This window comes from Nerophis lumbriciformis, linkage group LG27 (genome assembly GCF_033978685.3).
Source record: "Nerophis lumbriciformis linkage group LG27, RoL_Nlum_v2.1, whole genome shotgun sequence".
In the NCBI taxonomy this organism is placed as follows: Eukaryota; Metazoa; Chordata; class Actinopteri; order Syngnathiformes; family Syngnathidae; genus Nerophis; species Nerophis lumbriciformis.
This window is the reverse complement of record NC_084574.2, coordinates 11,127,565-11,147,500: the sequence shown is the minus strand read 5'-3', so window position 1 is coordinate 11,147,500 and position 19,936 is coordinate 11,127,565. Positions and strand designations below refer to the sequence as shown.

The following is a 19,936-nucleotide window of genomic DNA, read 5'->3' as shown; positions in this document are numbered from 1 at the left end:
TTATAACACTTATATAAGACTTTTAAAGTCATTTTGATAGTAGGCTAATATAGCTAATATAGACACTTACATCATCTGTTGCCCTCATTATAATACTTATATAAGACTTTTAAAGTAATTTTGATAGTAGGCTATTAAAGCTCATATAGACACTTACATCATGTGTTGTCTTCATTATAACACTTATATAAGGCTTTTGTTTTTTTGCGGCTCCAGACAGATTTGTTTTTTGTACTTCTGGTCCAATATGGTTCCTTCAACATTTTGTGTTGCCGACCCCTGGTCTAGGGGAACATTTTAGCCGTTTCCAGGTGTTTTACCGAACACCTTACCTTCTAGACCAGGGATATTCAACTTAATTGTTGAAAGCTAAGGACTGGGGGGCCGGGCTTCTCCCATGACTATTTGTCATACCCTTGTGACAGTTTTGGACTTGTGTTGTTTTTCTTGTTTGTGTGGTGTTTAAGTTCCTGTCCAAGTCTCAGGAAACAGAGTGGACCGACACCAGCAGATGACATGGCACCCCAAACCATCACCCAACCATGCAAATTTTGCATTTCCTTTGGAAATCGAGGTCCCAGAGTCTGGAGGAAGACAGGAGAGGCACAGGATCCACGTTGCCTGAAGTCTAGTGTAAAGTTTCCACCATCAGTGATGGTTTGGGGTGCCATGTCATCTGCTGGTGTCGGTCCACTCTGTTTCCTGAGATCCAGGGTCAACGCAGCCGTCTACCAGCAAGTTTTAGAGCACTTCATGCTTCCTGCTGCTGACCTGCTCTATGGAGATGGAGATTTCAAGTTCCAAAAGGACTTGGCGCCTGCACACAGCGCAAAATCTACCCGTGCCTGGTTTACGGACCATGGTATTTCTGTTCTAAATTGGCCCGCCAACTCCCCTGACCTTAGCCCCATAGAAAATCTGTGGGGTATTGTGAAAAGGAAGATGCAGAATGCCAGACCCAAAAACGCAGAAGAGTTGAAGGCCACTATCAGAGCAACCTGGGCTCTCATAACACCTGAGCAGTGCCAGAAACTCATCGACTCCATGCCACGCCGCATTAACGCAGTAATTGAGGCAAAAGGAGCTCCAACCAAGTATTGAGTATTGTACATGCTCATATTTTTCATTTTCATACTTTTCAGTTGGCCAACATTTCTAAAAATCCCTTTTTTGTATTAGCCTTAAGTAATATTCTAATTTTGTGACACACGGAATTTTGGATTTTCATTTGTTGCCACTTCAAATCATCAAAATTAAATGAAATAAACATTTGAATGCATCAGTCTGTGTGCAATGAATAAATATAATGTACAAGTTACACCTTTTGAATGCAATTACTGAAATAAATCAAGTTTTTCAAAATATTCTAATTTACTGGCTTTTACCTGTATAGTGCTTTTTTACCTTCAAGGTACTCAAAGCGCTTTGACACTATTTCCACATTCACTCATTCACACACTGCTGGTGGGAGCTGCCATGCAAGGCCCTAACCACCACCCATCAGGTGCAAGGGGGAAGTGTCTTGCTCAAGGACACAACGGACGTGACTAGGTTGGTAGAAGGTGGGGATCGAACCAGGAACCCTCAGGTTGCTGGCACGGCGACTCTCCCAACCGCGCCGTGTTAACTTACAGGCCATGATATCATCTACATATACATAAAATATCATCAGATCCCTAACAGCACAGCAGGGCTGCAGTTGAAGATAAAAAATGCTGTGTGTGCGTAGTAAGTAAATAAAGTAGCAGACGGTTATTAGCACATACTCAGCAAAATAACATATTCCATTTGCCTGCTTGTAAACGTCTGTCGGATTATTTGTTTATGTTCATGGTGATGCAGACGAGAAGTCAATTCAATTTTTTTAAGGTCGAGGCAAGTGTTGCCTTAAAAAAGGGCTCATATTTTAGGGCACCAAGGCAAATATTAATTTTATATCAAGGCAGGGGCTCCAAAGCATGCATGCATGCATGCATGTGTATATATATATATATATATATATATATATATATATATATATATATATATATATATATATATATATATATATATATATATATATATATATATATATATGTATGTATGTATATATATATATATATATATATATATATATATGTATGTATGTACAGTATGTATGTATGTATGTATATACATACACATACATATATACATTAGGGCTGCAACAACTAATCGATTAAATCGGATAAAATCGATTATAAAATAGTTGGCAATTAATTTAGTCATCGATTCGTTGGAGCTATGCGCATGCGCAGAGGCATTTTTTTTTAAATTTTTTATAAACCTTTATTTATAAACTGCAACATGTACAAACAGCTGAGAAACAATAATCAAAATAAGTATGGTGCCAGTATGATGTTTTTTTTTTCAATAAAATACTGGAAAGGATATACATTTTATCCGATTATTGATCGATTAATCGAAGTAATAATCGACAGATTAATCGATTATCAAATTAATCGTTAGTTGCAGCCCTAATATACATATATATATATATATATATATATATATATATATATATATATATATATATGTATATATATGTATATATATATGCATACATATACATATATATATATATATGTATATATATATGCATACATATACATATATATGTATATATATACATATATATCTATGTATATGTATATATACATATGTATACATGTATATGTATGTATATATATACATACATATATATATATATATATACATATATATATATATACTGTATATATATACATACATATATACATATATATATACATATATATATATATATATATATACACATACATATATACATATATATATATATATATATATATAAAATTTGAGGCCTGTATGTATATAAAATTCGAGGCCTGTGTATGTATATATATATATATATATATATATATATATATATATATATATATATATATATATATATATTTTTTTTTTTTTTTTTTTTTTTCCCCACACATACATATATTGCGCTCTACTACGGTATCGAGCACTATTTTTTGGATAACCTTATTAAGACATATATATATATATATATATATATATATATATATATATATACATATATACAGGCCTCGAATTTCATATATGTATATGTATGTATATATGTACGTATGTATATATATATATATATATATATAATTCGAGGCCTGTATATATATATATATAAAATTCGAGGCCTGTGTATGTATATATATATATATATATATATATATATATATATATATATATATATATATATATATATATATATATATATATATATATATATATATATATATATACAGGCCTCGAATTTCATATATACATATATGTATATGTATGTATATATATATGTATATATGTACGTATGTATATATATATATATATATATATATATATATGTTGCCTTAATAAAGGGCTCATATTTTAGGGCACCAAGGCAAATATTATTTTATTTCAAGGCAGGGGCTCCAAAGCATGCATGCGTGTATGTGTATGTTTACATACATATATATATATATATATATATATATATATATATATATATATATATATATATATATATATATGTAAAACATGTTAAAGATGTCACCTGATGGCCTTGTCTATATAGATAAAAATAGTGTTCATGTATGAGATCTAGGGCTGACAATTATGCTCATAGTAATAATTATTGTTTTAATTGATTTTACCCTTTAAAATCGTTTTTAATCATATTTATTTTTATATTGGTTTCATATTTATTTATTTTTTGTTTTTATTCAGTCACTGGTGGAGCTAAGGATAATATTTGAATATTGTTTTTAATATTGTTGTGCAGCACTTTGGAAACATTTTTGTTGTTTAAATGTGCTATACAAATAAAGTGGATTAGAATTAGGATTATTGTTATCAAAATTGAAATCCTGATTACTGATTGTAAGGTAAAGCAGGGTTGGGGTGTGAACGTAATACCATCATGTCATTTGTATTGTCTAATAAAAAAAAAACTATAGATATCCATTTATCTAAAATTGACAAATATTAGGGTTTTTTTTTATTCATAAATAATATACATTTGTCAGCTTTGTGTCATTACATGATGCCTTTATCTTTATTTTTACATTTTGATAGAGGGAGTTTTTTTATTTTTATTTATTTAAGTTATGTACATTCATATGTAGATGTAGATGCTGTATCGGGACAGATCCAATTGGAGATTGAGCAGAAATATGTCGTATAGGAATTAACTATACACAATAAAATATAAACAAAATGATGTGTCACATGAATGTTTTTTAAAGTACTGAAAGAACCCACAAGTAATGTAAAAAAAACCTGGTGTTTACTTTTTGATGTCAATATAAAACAAAGCAGTTTGGCTAATGAAGATGAAGTCTAATAAACAAGATATGTTATTCTCCAACAATGCCTCCTAGTGGTTCAGTACAACAAAATAAAACAGGAGTGACATCTCTCACATCGAATACACAATCTTCACAGCCTGCGTTCAATTTGATGAGGTGACAAAACATATGAGCTAGTATTGATGTTATTTGAACACTGATACAGTTTGCAGTTAAATAAGTTAAATAAGAGTGAACATCCCAGTCAACAAAGTAAATACTTTATAAACAAGTTGTGACAACGTTCACGACACATCGCCTGCTGCATGTTTCCTCACCTCATTAATTCTCAGTCACAGCAGCTGATGGACGCTGTATTGAGAAAATAAAAGCAACATCAAATAGTTTTCTCCTTCACTATATACTTTTAGTGTGGGGACAAATGTCCCCAATATTGTCCACACCTGTGTCCATCCAAACACATCAGTGCACTTTTAAAATGATGTTAAACCAAGCGCTTGGCTCCGTTTACTCCGAGGGGAAATCTCCCGAGCAAAGTCTGTGTCGTTGGTCCGCCATGATTATCGAGCCAAACGACGCTAGTGCGCATGCGCCAGAATTTGTGTTGCCTAAAATGCGTTTTTCTGTAATTACAGAATTAGACCAAATATGTCAAACTCCAGTTCTGGCCCGCCATATTATTTAATGTGGCTCGCAAAAGCTTTGAAATAATATGCGTCAGTACTTTACAAAATGTATTAGTTCTTTCCATTTTGAAAGAAAAAAATACACATATTGCATTTTTTTTTAATTGTATTATCTAATGATGCAACAAATATAATACTATCATATATTTCAAACTTTTTTTGATAAAATAAAAAACACTAATGACAAATATGTGCTTAACTTATGATTTCAAAGCAAGTTTTCCATCTAACTGTACACTGTAAAAATAACAATACAGTAGAATATACAGTAAAAAACAACAACTGGCATCTCAGTTGCTAGGATTTTGTCGTACAAAAACTATAGTACCCTTTTTCCATTTACAGCAATATGCTGTAAAAACCACCATCAGTTTTACAGGAAAACTGTAGCGAAGTATTAATTTGATAGATTTTTGTTTCACCCTTCCTTGTGTGACGTCTTTTGACTGCGTTACACAACCTGTGTTATTAATCTGATTGATTTTTGTTTCACCCTTCCTCGTGTGGTGTCCTTTGACTGCGTTACATGACCTGTGTTAATTTGATTGATTTTTGTTTCACCCTTCCTCGTGTGGTGTCTTTTGACTGTGTTACACAACCTGTGTTATTAATTTGATTGATTTTTGTTTCACCCTTCCTCGCTTGGCGTCTTTTGACTGTTGCACAACCTGTGTTATTAATTTGATTGATTTTTGTTTCACCCTTGCTCGTGTGGCGTCTTTTGACTGCGTTACACAACCTGTGTTATTAATTTGATTGATTTTTGTTTCACCCTTCCTTGTGTGGTGTCTTTTGACTGCGTTACACAACCTGTGTTACTAATTTGATTGATTGTTGTTTCACCCTTGCTCGTGTGGCGTCTTTTGACTGCGTTACACAACCTGTGTTATTAATTTGATTGATTTTTGTTTCACCCTTCCTCGTGTGGTGACTTTTGACTGCGTTACACAACCTGTGTTACTAATTTGATTGATTTTTGTTTCACCGTTCCTCGCTTGGCGTCTTTTGACTGTGTTACACAACCTGTGTTATTAATTTGATTGATTTTTGTTTCACCCTTCCTCGTGTGGCGTCTTTTGACTGCGTTACACAACCTGTGTTATTAATTTGATTGATTTTTGTTTCACCCTTCCTTGTGTGGCGTCTTTTGACTGCGTTACACGACCAGTGTTGTATGGTGTTCAGCGACAACAACGGTTCATTGCAACAAACGCGTGTTCGTGACCACAGGGATCGTTGTACTCTTTTATTTGAGTAGCAGTGGTTCCCGCCGTCAGTGTGTTAATGTGTGAATGTGTGTGTGTGAATGGGTGAATGTGGAAAATAGTGTCAAAGTGCTTTGAGTTCCTTAAAAAAATAAAATAAAAGGTAGAAATGCGCTATACAAGTACGACCCATTTACCCTTACCCCGTGGTGTAACAGCATAAACATGAACACATAAATATCTGCAAGGTTATGTAATAAACCATGTCTTTAAATAAGAGTGTCAATTATGCTTAAGGCGTTGGGTTAAATTTTTTGTTAGTCTGTTTGTTGGCAGCCGGAATCAAAAGCTGCTTAAAACAACTTCAACGTGGCTCTGATTGAATATCTTTCAGTTTTTTATATGCACACAATAACAAACAAGAAAATACAGGAAGTCCTCATTAGTTATTTTCCTATAGACAGATGCCTTTCCTATCAATCGATCAATCAAAGTTTATTTGTATAGCCCTTAGTCGCAAGTGTCTCAAAGGGCTGCACAAGCCACGACGACATCCTCGGCTCAGATCGTGAATATTGTGGTGATGTGTGGGTGTGGCTGAGGGTGTCCTGAGGTAGACAGGTTGAAAATAAATATATACATTTTATTTTATTTTATTTTTTATTTTTTATTGATTAAGAATCGCAATTCATTTGAATCATTATAATTTATTTTATTTTTTTTGACACCCCTAATAGATATGTTTATGTTGTAAATCCAGTTTTACTGACAATTGTGTGATCGGTTGTTGTTTTTAGAGAAATAACTATAAATTCATAAATTGAACATGCATACAATTATACTGTCCTTAAATAAATACAGTGCATTTTTCAAAATTTAGTTTTTTTCATTAATAATTATGCTATTTTGGACTGTTTCTGAAAAAAAAATTAAAAATACTATAAATAAATAAATATAAAAACAAATTAATAAATGCATTTAAGCCGGATTTTTTTTAAAGGTACAACATTGTTGTATTATTACAAGATAATATATTTTCTTTGCTAGGAAAAAAAAATGGGGAACATAACTTACATTTAAAATAGCGAATAGGATTATATAGTAATAAAAAGCATCATAAAAAAAACAGAATAACCCCCCAAAAAAATATAATCCACCTTTTCCCACTAATGTGTTAACTTTGCACACAACATGACATGAAACATAATGTGGATAATTAACTTCAATCATATAAAAAAAAAGAATCACAAATTAATTATATATTTTATTGTATTTATAGTATAATTTAATTTTTGAATTTTTTAAATTGATTAAGAATCACAATTCATTTGAATATTTTTTGACACCCCTAATAGATATGTTTATATTGTAAATCCAGTTTTACTGACAATTGTGTCATCGGTTGTTGTTTTTGGAGAAATAACTATAAATTCATAAATTGAACATGTATTTGATAATTATACTGTCCTTAAATAAATACAGTGCATTTTTCCAATTTTTTTTTTTTTTCATTAATAATTATGCTATTTTGGACTGTTTCTGAAAAGAAAAAAATACTATAAATAAATAAGTATAAAAACAAATGAATAAATACATTTAAGCCGGATTTTTTTTAAAGGTACAACATTGTTGTATTATTACAAGATAATATATGTTCTTTGCTAGGAAAAAAAATGGGGAACATAACTTACATTTAAAATAGCGAATAGGATTATATAGTAATAAAAAGCGTCATAAATTTTTTTTTATTGTATTTATAGTATAATTTAATTTTTTTATTTTTTCAATTGATTAAGAATCACAATTCATTTGAATTTTTTATTTATTTATTTATTTATTAACATGTATTTGATCATTATACTGTCCTTAAATAAATAGAGTGCATTTTTTTAAATGTAGTTTTTTCATTAATAATTATGCTATTTTGGACTTTTTCTGGAAAAAATAAAAATACTATAAGTAAACAAATAAATATAAAAACAAATGAATAAATACATTTAAGCCAGATTTTTTTTTTAAAGGTACAACATTGTTGTATTATTACAAGATAATATATATTTCTTTGCTCGGAACATAATTTACATTTAAAATACCGAATAGGATTATATAGTAATAAAGCGTCATAAAAAAATAAAATAACCACCCCACCAAAAATATGTATCCAGCTTTACCCCCTAATTTGCTAACTTTGCACACAACATAACATGAAACATAATGTGGATAATTAACTTTAATCATATTAAAAAAAAAAAACGAATTAATTATATATTTTATTGTATTTATAGTATAATTTAATTTTTTAAATTTTTTTAATTGATTAAGAATCACAATTCATTTGAATTTTGTATTTATTTATTTATTTATTAACATGTATTTGATCATTATACTGTCCTTAAATAAATAGAGTGCATTTTTTTAAATGTAGTTTTTTCATTAATAATATGCTATGTTGGACTTTTTCTGGAAAAAATAAAAATACTATAAGTAAACAAATAAATATAAAAACAAATGAATAAATACATTTAAGCCGGATTTTTTTTTAAAGGTACAACATTGTTGTATTATTACAAGATAATATATTTTCTTTGCTAGGAACTTAACTTACATTTAAAATACCGAATAGGATTATATAGTAATAAAAAGCGTCATAAAAAAATAAAATAACCCCCCTCCCAAATTTTTTTTATCTAGCTTTACCCCCTAATTTGCTAACTTTGCACATGACATGAAACATAATGTGGATAATTAACTTCAATTATATATATATATATAAAAATAAAAAAATACAAATTAATTATATATTTGATTGTATTTATAGTCAAATTCCATACCTAATTATGCACTGCTCAAAAAGGTTCATTATGTCTTCTTATTCATATACTCTTGTAATCAGACATTATTTTCGGTATATTTACTTAAATATACCGAAAATAATGTCTGATTACAAGAAAACTTGACATTATTTTCGGTATATTTATCTAAATATACCAAAAATAATGTCTGATTACAAGAACATTTGAAAGACTAATTATGCTCTTTTTACACCTTGCAAGATGGTACATTTTAGCTAAATAAAAGAAAATGTCATATTTAGCATTCATCTAAATGAGGATGGTTGTGTGTGTTCATGACTTTATGGTGACCACCTTGGTTGTTGTTGTTCCATGGCGCTGTCCCGCGTGACCCGGGACGCTTGCTCGCCAACGCAAAAATCGTACAACTGAACTTTTGCACCGCCGCGGACGCCAATTAGCTTCTGAGCTCGTCCCCGTCACGTCCTCGCTCGGTCCGGTCCACAACTTCGGCGTGTTTAACCATCCCAGTCCAGAGTGTGTGTGTGTAAGAGACAAGTGGGGGCGGGGGGCGTTGGGGTCGTTTTGAAGGCGGGACAGTCGGCCGCTGTGTTGTTTCCTGTGTGTGTCGCAGTTTACGGTTTTTTAGAGCAGGAAAAATGGGCTTATGTAACGGGTCATGTGACTTCGCCAGAAATAGTGGCGGGGCTACAGCTGCTGCCTCTCCTCCTGCAGCTCGCTTCCTTGGCTTTTGGCGCACACACACACACACACACACACACACACACACACGTTCGTACGTGAATGCAAATATTGCGATAGTAGCAACACAATGTGAGCTGCACGCACTCACAACTACACACACGTTCAATATGCGCCCTATGTAGAGCCAGGTCAGAGGTCACCGCGCTGGAGCGCTATCGGGGTCGTGACTGTACTGTGGGTGTGTGTGTGTGTGTGTTCTTGTATTTCTACCCTTCTTGAGACATGAAGAAGGAAAAGTATCTTCCATATGAGGAGGTGTGAACAAGTGATGACATAAATCATGGTCCTAATAACATTGCATCTAATAGAGAATGTCTCATTTGCACCCCTGCTGGTGACATCTATCAAAATTTGGGTGGTCCCAAAAAGGAGGGATTTTTCAAATTGGCTGTGTCGCTTTTAAAAGTGCTCCCCCTCTGGCCAATATATGAAATAAGTGTGCGTAAGAAATTGTACTGCACGCCCTTTGGCCAAAATTAATTTTATATATATATATGAGGTGGCGACTTGTCCAGGGTGTACCCCGCCTTCCACCCGAATGCAGCTGAGATAGGCTCCAGCGACCCCGAAAGGGACAAGCGGTAGGAAATGGATGGATGGATGGATATATATATATATATATATATATATATATATATATATATATATATATATATATATATATATATATATATATATATATATATATATATGTGTGTGTGTGTGTGTGTGTGTGTGTGTGTATATATATATAGAGAGAGACATACTGTAATAACTTGAAGTAAGTAATGAAGATTAAAAACCAATTACCAACAAAAAATGCAAAAAAAAAACACATTTTACTAAAAACATTTTTTTTCTCACATTGTGTCAACTTTTTGGGGAACCATTTCTCATATTCTTTCTGTTTCTGTAATATTGCAATATTTCCTCGTAAAATTATAACTTTTTTTATGTAAAATTATAACTTTTTTACAAGTGTATAAAAAATTATAATGCACCCCCTTTGTCCAAATTAATTAAAAACAAAATATATACATATATATATATATATATATATATATATATATATATATATATACTGTATATATATGTGTATATATATATATATATATATATATATATATATACTGTATATATATGTGTATATATATATAGATATAGAGACATACTGTAATAACTTGAAGTAAGTAATGAAGATGAAAAACCAATTACCAACAAAAAATGCAAAAACTAAAATGTTTACTAAAAGCAGGTTTTTTCTCACATTGGGTCAACTTTTTGGGGAACAATTTCTCATATTTTTTCTGTTTCCGTAAAATTGAAATATTTCCTCGTAAAATTATAACTTTTTTTATGTAAAATTGTAACTTTTTTTATGTAAAAGTATTACTTTTTTTAATGCAAAATGGTGACATTTGTCATATAAAATTCTGACTTTTGTCACAATATTGCCAATGTTTTTGTTGTTCTTGTAAAACAGTGACATTTTTTGAGTAAAATTCAGATTATTATTACAATATTGCCAACATTTTAAAGCTTTCTTAAAAAAATTGTGACTTGTCGAGTAAAATCACGCCTCTTTTCATAAAATTGCCAAAATGTTAAGCTTTTCTCGTAAAAATTGCGACTGTTATTGAGTAAAATCCCAACTTTTATCATAACATTGCACAAACGTTCAGTTTTTCTTTTAAAATTTTGACTCGCGTCGAGTAAAATGACGACTTTTATTATTAATTCTAAGTTTTTCTTGTGAAATTGTGACCTTTTTCTTGTGAAATTCCAACTCATTTTTCACAACAAGCTTTTCTATATTTGCATAGTATGTATATATTATTAATGTTATAAATACAAATCTTTATATGTCTAGAAAGGGTGGTCCTAAAGAGGTAGGACCTTTTCTCAGGTCTCAAGAAGGTAACAAATACAAGAATGTGTGTGTGTGTGTGTGTGTGTGTGTGTGTGTGTGTGTGTGTGTGTTCTTGTATTTCTACCCTTCTTAAGACATGAAGAAGGAAAAGTATTTTCCATATGAGGTGTGAATAAGTGATGACATAAATCATGCTCCCAATAACATTGCATCTAATAGAAATTAGATGCAAAATTTGGGTGATCCCAAAAAGGAGGGATTTTTCAAATTTAATGTGTGTTGGTTTTAAAAGTGCTCCCCCTCTGGTAAACATATGAAATAACAAGTGTGTAAGAAATGGTAATGCACCCCCTTTGTCCAAAATTAATTAAAAAAAATAAAATATATATATATATATATATATATATATATATATATATATATATATATATATATATATACAGGTAAAAGCCAGTAAATTAGAATATTTTGAAAAACTTGATTTATTTCAGTAATTGCATTCAAATGGTGTAACTTGTACATTATATTTATTCATTGCACACAGACTGATGCATTCAAATGTTTATTTCATTTAATTGTGATGATTTGAAGTGGCAACAAATGAAAATCCAAAATTCCGTGTGTCACAAAATTAGAATATTACTTAAGGCTAATACAAAAAAGGGATTTTTAGAAATGTTGGCCAACTGAAAAGTATGAAAATGAAAAATATGAGCATGTACAATACTCAATACTTGGTTGGAGCTCCTTTTGCCTCAATTACTGCGTTAATGCGGCGTGGCATGGAGTCGATGAGTTTCTGGCACTGCTCAGGTGTTATGAGAGCCCAGGTTGCTCTGATAGTGGCCTTCAACTCTTCTGCGTTTTTGGGTCTGGCATTCTGCATCTTCCTTTTCACAATACCCCACAGATTTTCTATGGGGCTAAGGTCAGGGGAGTTGGCGGGCCAATTTAGAACAGAAATACCATGGTCCGTAAACCAGGCACGGGTAGATTTTGCGCTGTGTGCAGGCGCCAAGTCCTGTTGGAACTTGAAATCTCCATCTCCATAGAGCAGGTCAGCAGCAGGAAGCATGAAGTGCTCTAAAACTTGCTGGTAGACGGCTGCGTTGACCCTGGATCTCAGGAAACAGAGTGGACCGACACCAGCAGATGACATGGCACCCCAAACCATCACCCAACCATGCAAATTTTGCATTTCCTTTGGAAATCGAAGTCCCAGAGTCTGGAGGAAGACAGGAGAGGCACAGGATCCACGTTGCCTGAAGTCTAGTGTAAAGTTTCCACCATCGGTGATGGTTTGGGGTGCCATGTCATCTGCTGGTGTCGGTCCACTCTGTTTCCTGAGATCCAGGGTCAACGCAGCCGTCTACCAGCAAGTTTTAGAGCACTTCATGCTTCCTGAATGCCAGACCCAAAAACGCAGAAGAGTTGAAGGCCACTATCAGAGCAACCTGGGCTCTCATAACACCTGAGCAGTGCCAGAAACTCATCGACTCCATGCCACGCCGCATTAACGCAGTAATTGAGGCAAAAGGAGCTCCAACCAAGTATTGAGTATTGTACATGCTCATATTTTTCATTTTCATACTTTTCAGTTGGCCAACATTTCTAAAAATCCCTTTTTTGTATTAGCCTTAAGTAATATTCTAATTTTGTGACACACGGAATTTTGGATTTTCATTTGTTGCCACTTCAAATCATCAAAATTAAATGAAATAAACATTTGAATGCATCAGTCTGTGTGCAATGAATAAATATAATGTACAAGTTACACCTTTTGAATGCAATTACTGAAATAAATCAAGTTTTTGAAAATATTCTAATTTACTGGCTTTTACCTGTATATATTTTTTATTTTTTGTGTATATACTGTATATAGAGACATACTGTAATAACTTGAAGTAAATAATGAAGATGAAAAACCAATTACCAACAAAAAATGCAAAAAATAAATTTTTTACTAAAAGCAGTTTTTTTCTCACATTGGGTCAACTTTTTGGGGAACAATTTCTCATATTCTTTCTGTTTCCGTAATATTGCAATATTTCCTCATAAAATTATACCTTTTTTATGTAAAAGTATTACTTTTTTTAATGCAAAATGGTGACATTTGTCACGTAAAATTCTGACTTTTGTCACAATGTTTTTGTTGTTCTTGTAAAACAGTGACATTTTTTGAGTAAAATTCCGATTATTATTATTACAATATTGCCAACATTTGAAAGCTTTCTTAAAAAAATTGTGACTTTTGTCGATTAAAATTTTTTTTTTCATAAAATTGCCAAAATATATTGGCATATTATGTATATATTATTAATGTTGTAAAGACACATCTTTATATATCTAGAAAGGGTGGTCCTAAAGAGGTGTGTGTGCGTGTGTGTGCGTGCGTGTGTGTGTGCGTGCGTGCGTGCGTGCATGACTGTATATGAGTGTGTAGGCGTATGGCGCTCCGAGCCTGGAGAAGGAAAAAAAGAAGCATGGATGGATGGATGGATGGATGGATGGATGGCGACCAGAGCGCGCTAGTAGTAGTAGTAGAAGAAGAAGAAGTGAGGGAGGTGTGCAGTGAAGAGCCGGTCGGTGTTAGCTGAGGGCCAGACGTGTTCGCATCACTGTCTACTCGCTACGGCTCCTTCCTTCCAGACTCTTCTACTGGGCGCCTGTCACGGCCCGTGCAGCACACAGCATCGTTAGGGCAGGCGGCGCTAAAAATAAATCACAATTTGTTGAATTATTTACCGCCGTGCAGATTTTTGACCTCGCGCCAAAACATTTTGTTACATCAGTCATGTTTGGAGTGGAATACAGTACAGGCCAAAAGTTTGGACACACCTTCTCTTTGAATGTGTTTTCTTTATTTTCATGACTATTTACATTGTAGATTGTCACATCACAACTATGAATGAACACATGTGGAGTTATGTACTTCACAAAAAAAAATGGGAGCCATTACCTCCCTGCTTGGCACTCAGCATCAAGAGTCGGAATTGGGGGTTAAATCACCAAAAATTATTCCCCGGGCGCGGCCACCGCTGCTGCTCACTGCTCCCCTCACCTCCCAGGGGGTGGAACAAGGGTGATGGGTCAAATGCAGAGGACACATTTTACCACACCTAGTAATAATAATAATATTAATAATAGATTTTATTTGTTAAAAAAAAAGCACTTTACATTGAGTAAACAACCTCAAAGTGCTACAGTGTATTTAAAAAAAAATTTAATTAAAAAGATAGTAAAAAATAAAAACTAGAACAGCCAAATAGCTAAAACTAGTATGCATATATATGTATATATATATATATATATATATATATATATGTATATATATATATATATATATATATATATATATATATATATATATATATATATATATATATATATATATATATAAAGGCTTTTATAAAAAGAAGGGTTTTTAAGCCTTTTTTAAAAGCATCCACAGTCTGTGGTGCCCTCAGGTGGTCAGGGAGAGCGTTCCACAGACTGGGAGCGGCGGCAGAAAGTGTGTGTGTGTGACTGTCATTGGTACTTTAACTTTAACTTAAATAGCCACCCTTTGCTCTGATTACCTGCTTTGCACACTCTTGGCATTCTCTCCATGAGCTTCAAGCACACCTGTGAAGTGAAAACCATTTCAGGTGACTATCTCTTGAAGTTCATGGAGAGAATGCCAAGAGTGTGCAAAACAGTAATCAGAGCAAAGGGTGGCTATTTTGAAGAAACTAGAATATAAAACATGTTTTTTCACCTTTTTTTTGTTAAGTACATAACTCCACATGTGTTCATTCATAGTTTTGATGTGACAATCTGCAATGTAAATAGTCATGAAAATAAAGAAAACACATTGAAATGAGAAGGTGAGTCCCATTACCTCCATGCTTGGCACTCAGCATCAAGGGTTGGAATTGGGGGTTAAATCACCAAATATGATTCCCGGGCGCAGCCACCGCTGCTGCTCACTGCTCCCCTCACCTCCCAGGGGGGTGATCAAGGGTGATGGGTCAAATTCAGGGAATAATTTCGCCACACCTAGTGTGTGTGTGTGTGTGTGTGTGTGTGTGTGTGTGTGTGTGTGTGTGTGAGACAATCATGGGTACTTAACTTTAAGGGTTAAATCACCAAAAATGATTCCCGGGCGTGGCCACAGCTACTGCTCACTGCTCCCCTCACCTCCCAGGGGGGTGATCAAGGGTGATGGGTCAAATGCAGAGAATAATTTCGCCACACCTAGTGTGTGTGTGTGACAATCATGGGTACTTAACTTTAACTTTAACTGACGCTGTGGTCAAAGTTGGAATGGCGGCCGAAGTGGATAGTGCACTCCCGCAATTTGTCACGTTTCATGTGTCAGGTAAAACCAAATAGTGCCTTCTCAATCCTGTCCCTACTGTATTTCTTGCCTTTTTGTCATTCAAACCCTTTTTTTTTTTTTCCCTCATGAAAATTCTACGCCAGCTGAAATGAAGTTGTCACTTTTGATTTTTGATTCCAAAGCAGGTTTCCCATTAGTTTGTTGGTAAACAACAAAAATAATAATAATTAAAAAATATATATATGGAAACTTTGTAATATTAATGAAGTGGCCCTCCCAAGGGCTTTGGTATATGCCATGTGGCCCACGATGAAAATGAGTTGGTTTAAGGGTTCTTGGCCTGTACTGGAGTTAATCGCAGAGAAGAAAAAATGTGTAAAAAGAGCAAGAATCCGACATATTGAACTTGTGCCATCTGCTGGACGTGGCGGGGCACTGCACCTTTTGCCCCAAACATTACTTATGGTCTTCTTGTTTTTTCCTAAATCCTGCAGGTCAGCACAACTATCTCTGCGCCGGCAGGAACGACTGCATTATCGACAAGATCCGAAGGAAAAACTGCCCGGCGTGCCGCGTACGCAAGTGCCTTCAGGCCGGGATGAACCTCGGAGGTGAGGCTCTTTCTTTTTTGCGGGACGTCAGGGTCAGAGGTCATGCTGACATGAATATGCCCCCCCACACACAGCTCGCAAATCCAAGAAGTTGGTGAAGTTAAAGGGCGTCAGCGAGGACTCGCAGGGCGCCAAGGAGACTCAAACGGGCGGCGTGGGAGGCGACTTCCTGCCCTCGGAGAAGGAACTGAACGCGTCGGCCAGCACCACCTTGGTGCCTCACGGCGCCGGGGTGGTCACACCTTTCCTGCCGCCCTCCATCTGCAGCGTGCTGGAGCTCATCGAGCCTGAAGAGGTGTACTCGGGCTTCGACAACACGCTGCCCGACACCACGGACCACCTGCTGTCCAGCCTCAACTGCCTGGCCGGGAAGCAGATGGTCCGCCTGGTCAAGTGGGCCAAAGTACTTCCAGGTGAGTTGACCCGCTACCGCCTGCACACCACTCTCTGAATACATCCAGCAAGGGACCTTAAACTGACGTCATACAAAAATGAAAAAGGATGGAAATTCTTCTAAATATTTAAACATAAAATCAACTTTTTTTTTTTCTTCAAAATGTCACATTTAATTCAGAATTAATCCATTTGGATCTTTTGCAATTAATTATATTTACTCTTAAAAGTACATATTTTATTCATGATAAATAATTATACAAATGTGATAACACCATTTATAGTAATAATAATAAGGCAGCTTTAATGATTTTTCACATGTAAAAAATGATGTATGATTTATAATTATTATTACAATAGCACATTTAAATATATCCTTACTACAAATATTGTAAATTTTTCTGTAATATATATATATATATATATATATATATATATATATATATATATATATATATATATATACGTACATATATACATATACGTACTGTACATACATATATACCCCACATACCGCCCGAAAGGGACAAGCAGTAGAAAATGGATGGATGTATATACATACATACATATATACCCTGCCTACCGCCCGAAAGGGACAAGCAGTAGAAAATGGATGGATGGATATATACATACATATACGTACATACTGTACATATATACAAACATACATACACATATATACATACATACATATATATGTATATATACATGTATATATATATATATATATATATATATATATATATATACATGTGTATATGTATATGTATGTATACATATACATGTGTATATGTATATGTATGTCAGAATCAGAATCAGCTTTATTGTCATTACGCAAGGTAACGAGATTGAGGCCATTCCATACAGTGCGATGTGTGCATGCTAGAAAAACAATGTGCAAATATATAAAAATTTAAAAAATGTAGAAGTGCAATGAATATGGTGTGAAATGAATATATACATGAAAAAACAAAACAAAAACAGGGTGGTTGGTGGAATGGGTTATTGCACCGCAGAGAAGGCAGTTATGAGGGACAATGGGGCAGTCCGTTCAGGATGGTTATGGCCCTGGGGAAGAAGCTGTTCTTTAGCCTGTTTGTTTTGGTTTTAATGCACCTGTAGCGCTTCCCAGAGGGCAGCAGGTGGAACAGGTCAGAGCCAGGGTGGGTGCTGTCTTTGATGATGGCACTGGCTCTGTTGAGGCAGCGGGAGGTGTAGATGTCCGTCAGAGAGGGGAGAGGGCGGCCGATGATCTTCTGAGCCGTCTTGACCACTCTTTGCAGCCTCTCCCTGTCTGCTGCAGTGCAGCTGCCGTACCATACCGTAATACAGTAGGTCAGCAGTATACATATACATGTGTATATGTATATGTATGTATACATATACATGTGTATATGTATATATACAAATATACATGTGTATATATGTATATATACATATATACAGGTGTATATATACATATATACATGTGTATATATATGTATATATACATGTATATATATATATATATATATATATATATATATATATATATATATATATATATATATATATATACCTGTACATGTATATATACATATGTTCAACGAAATTGCAAGCAAACCCATTGAGTGCAAATTCATAGATGAAACATAAAAAACATAAGAACATTGGTACTAAGATAAAAAGATAAACATAAATAAATAAAATAGCAAGCACACGGCTCACATGCACAGTCATTCATATGTATATATACGTACATGCGTATATATATGTATGTATTTTTATATATTATATATCTCTGATCTTGCTTTGATTTTCGGACCATGGATCTCGAAAGGTTGGTGACCACTGAAAATGAATATTTTTGGAATATAATTGCAGGAGATGGAAGCACATACTGTATATCACTTGGAAGTTGATACTGATTGTATCGTAAAATAAAATAATAAAGTATTTTTATTTTTGTTCTTTATTTGTGGTGGCCCGCAACAAGTAAAAATATGGAAACCACGTACAGTTTTATTTTTTGCTAGTTCACAGTTACACATTGTCATTATTTAGTTGTATTTAATTGAATTGTCCTCCATATAACTAGTTTGTGTAACTGTTAAAAGGACAGCAGTTAAAAAAGGTGTAATAAGATCATGGCTACTTCCAGAGGGAAACAATGTGTTCCACTGTAAATAGAACCTGTCAGTCCTAAATCATGGCAACTAAAAATATGTCATTCCCCAAAATATCATGAATATGACATGCTTCTTTACTGCTGTTGTCACGCCTCTACATTTCCATCATTAGCTCAAGAAAATATTCTAAAATGAGATTGCCATCCAAATCATATCCTACATTAAATTAAAATGAGGATTTACAAGAGTAAAATCATTTGGAATGTTTTTTTTTTGTTGGCCATGATGCGTCACATTAAAAGATGCTCCACAGACGATAGTAAACACGTGAGAGACACTTTTACTAAATACATGAATGTATCAATAACTGTATTCATTATTGATTAAAAAACATTTGTGTATGTGCAACAGCATATGAAAATATGTGCATGTATATATTTTCTTGTAGTGTCACATATAAATATGTGCATGTAGTGCGACATATAATTATGTGCATGTTGTGCGACATATAAATATGTGCATTTAGTGTGACACATAAATATGTGCATGTAGTGTCACACATAAATATGTGCATTTAGTGTGACATATAAATATATGCATGTAGTGTGACCTATAAATATGTGCATTTAGTGTGGCATATAAATATATGCATGTAGTGTCACATATAAATACGTGCATGTAGTGTGACATATAAATATGTGCAAATAGTGTCACATATAAATATGTGCATGTAGTGTCACATGTAAATATGTGCAAATAGTGTCACATATAAATATGTGCATGTAGTGTCACATATAAATACGTGCATGTAGTGTCACATATAAATACGTGCATGTAGTGTCACATATAAA

The 19,936-nt window shown here is 33.6% G+C and overlaps 1 protein-coding gene across 1 annotated transcript in view; it reads left to right on the top strand.

Moving 5' to 3' along the window:
* Positions 1 to 19,936, top strand: part of nr3c2 (nuclear receptor subfamily 3, group C, member 2) — a 281,598-nt gene that overhangs the window by 245,364 nt on the left and 16,298 nt on the right. The window contains exons 5-6 of the mRNA XM_061922877.1: positions 16,468 to 16,584; positions 16,659 to 16,997. Coding sequence (XP_061778861.1) covers positions 16,468 to 16,584; positions 16,659 to 16,997 — 456 coding nt within the window. The remainder of the gene's footprint in view (positions 1 to 16,467; positions 16,585 to 16,658; positions 16,998 to 19,936) is intronic.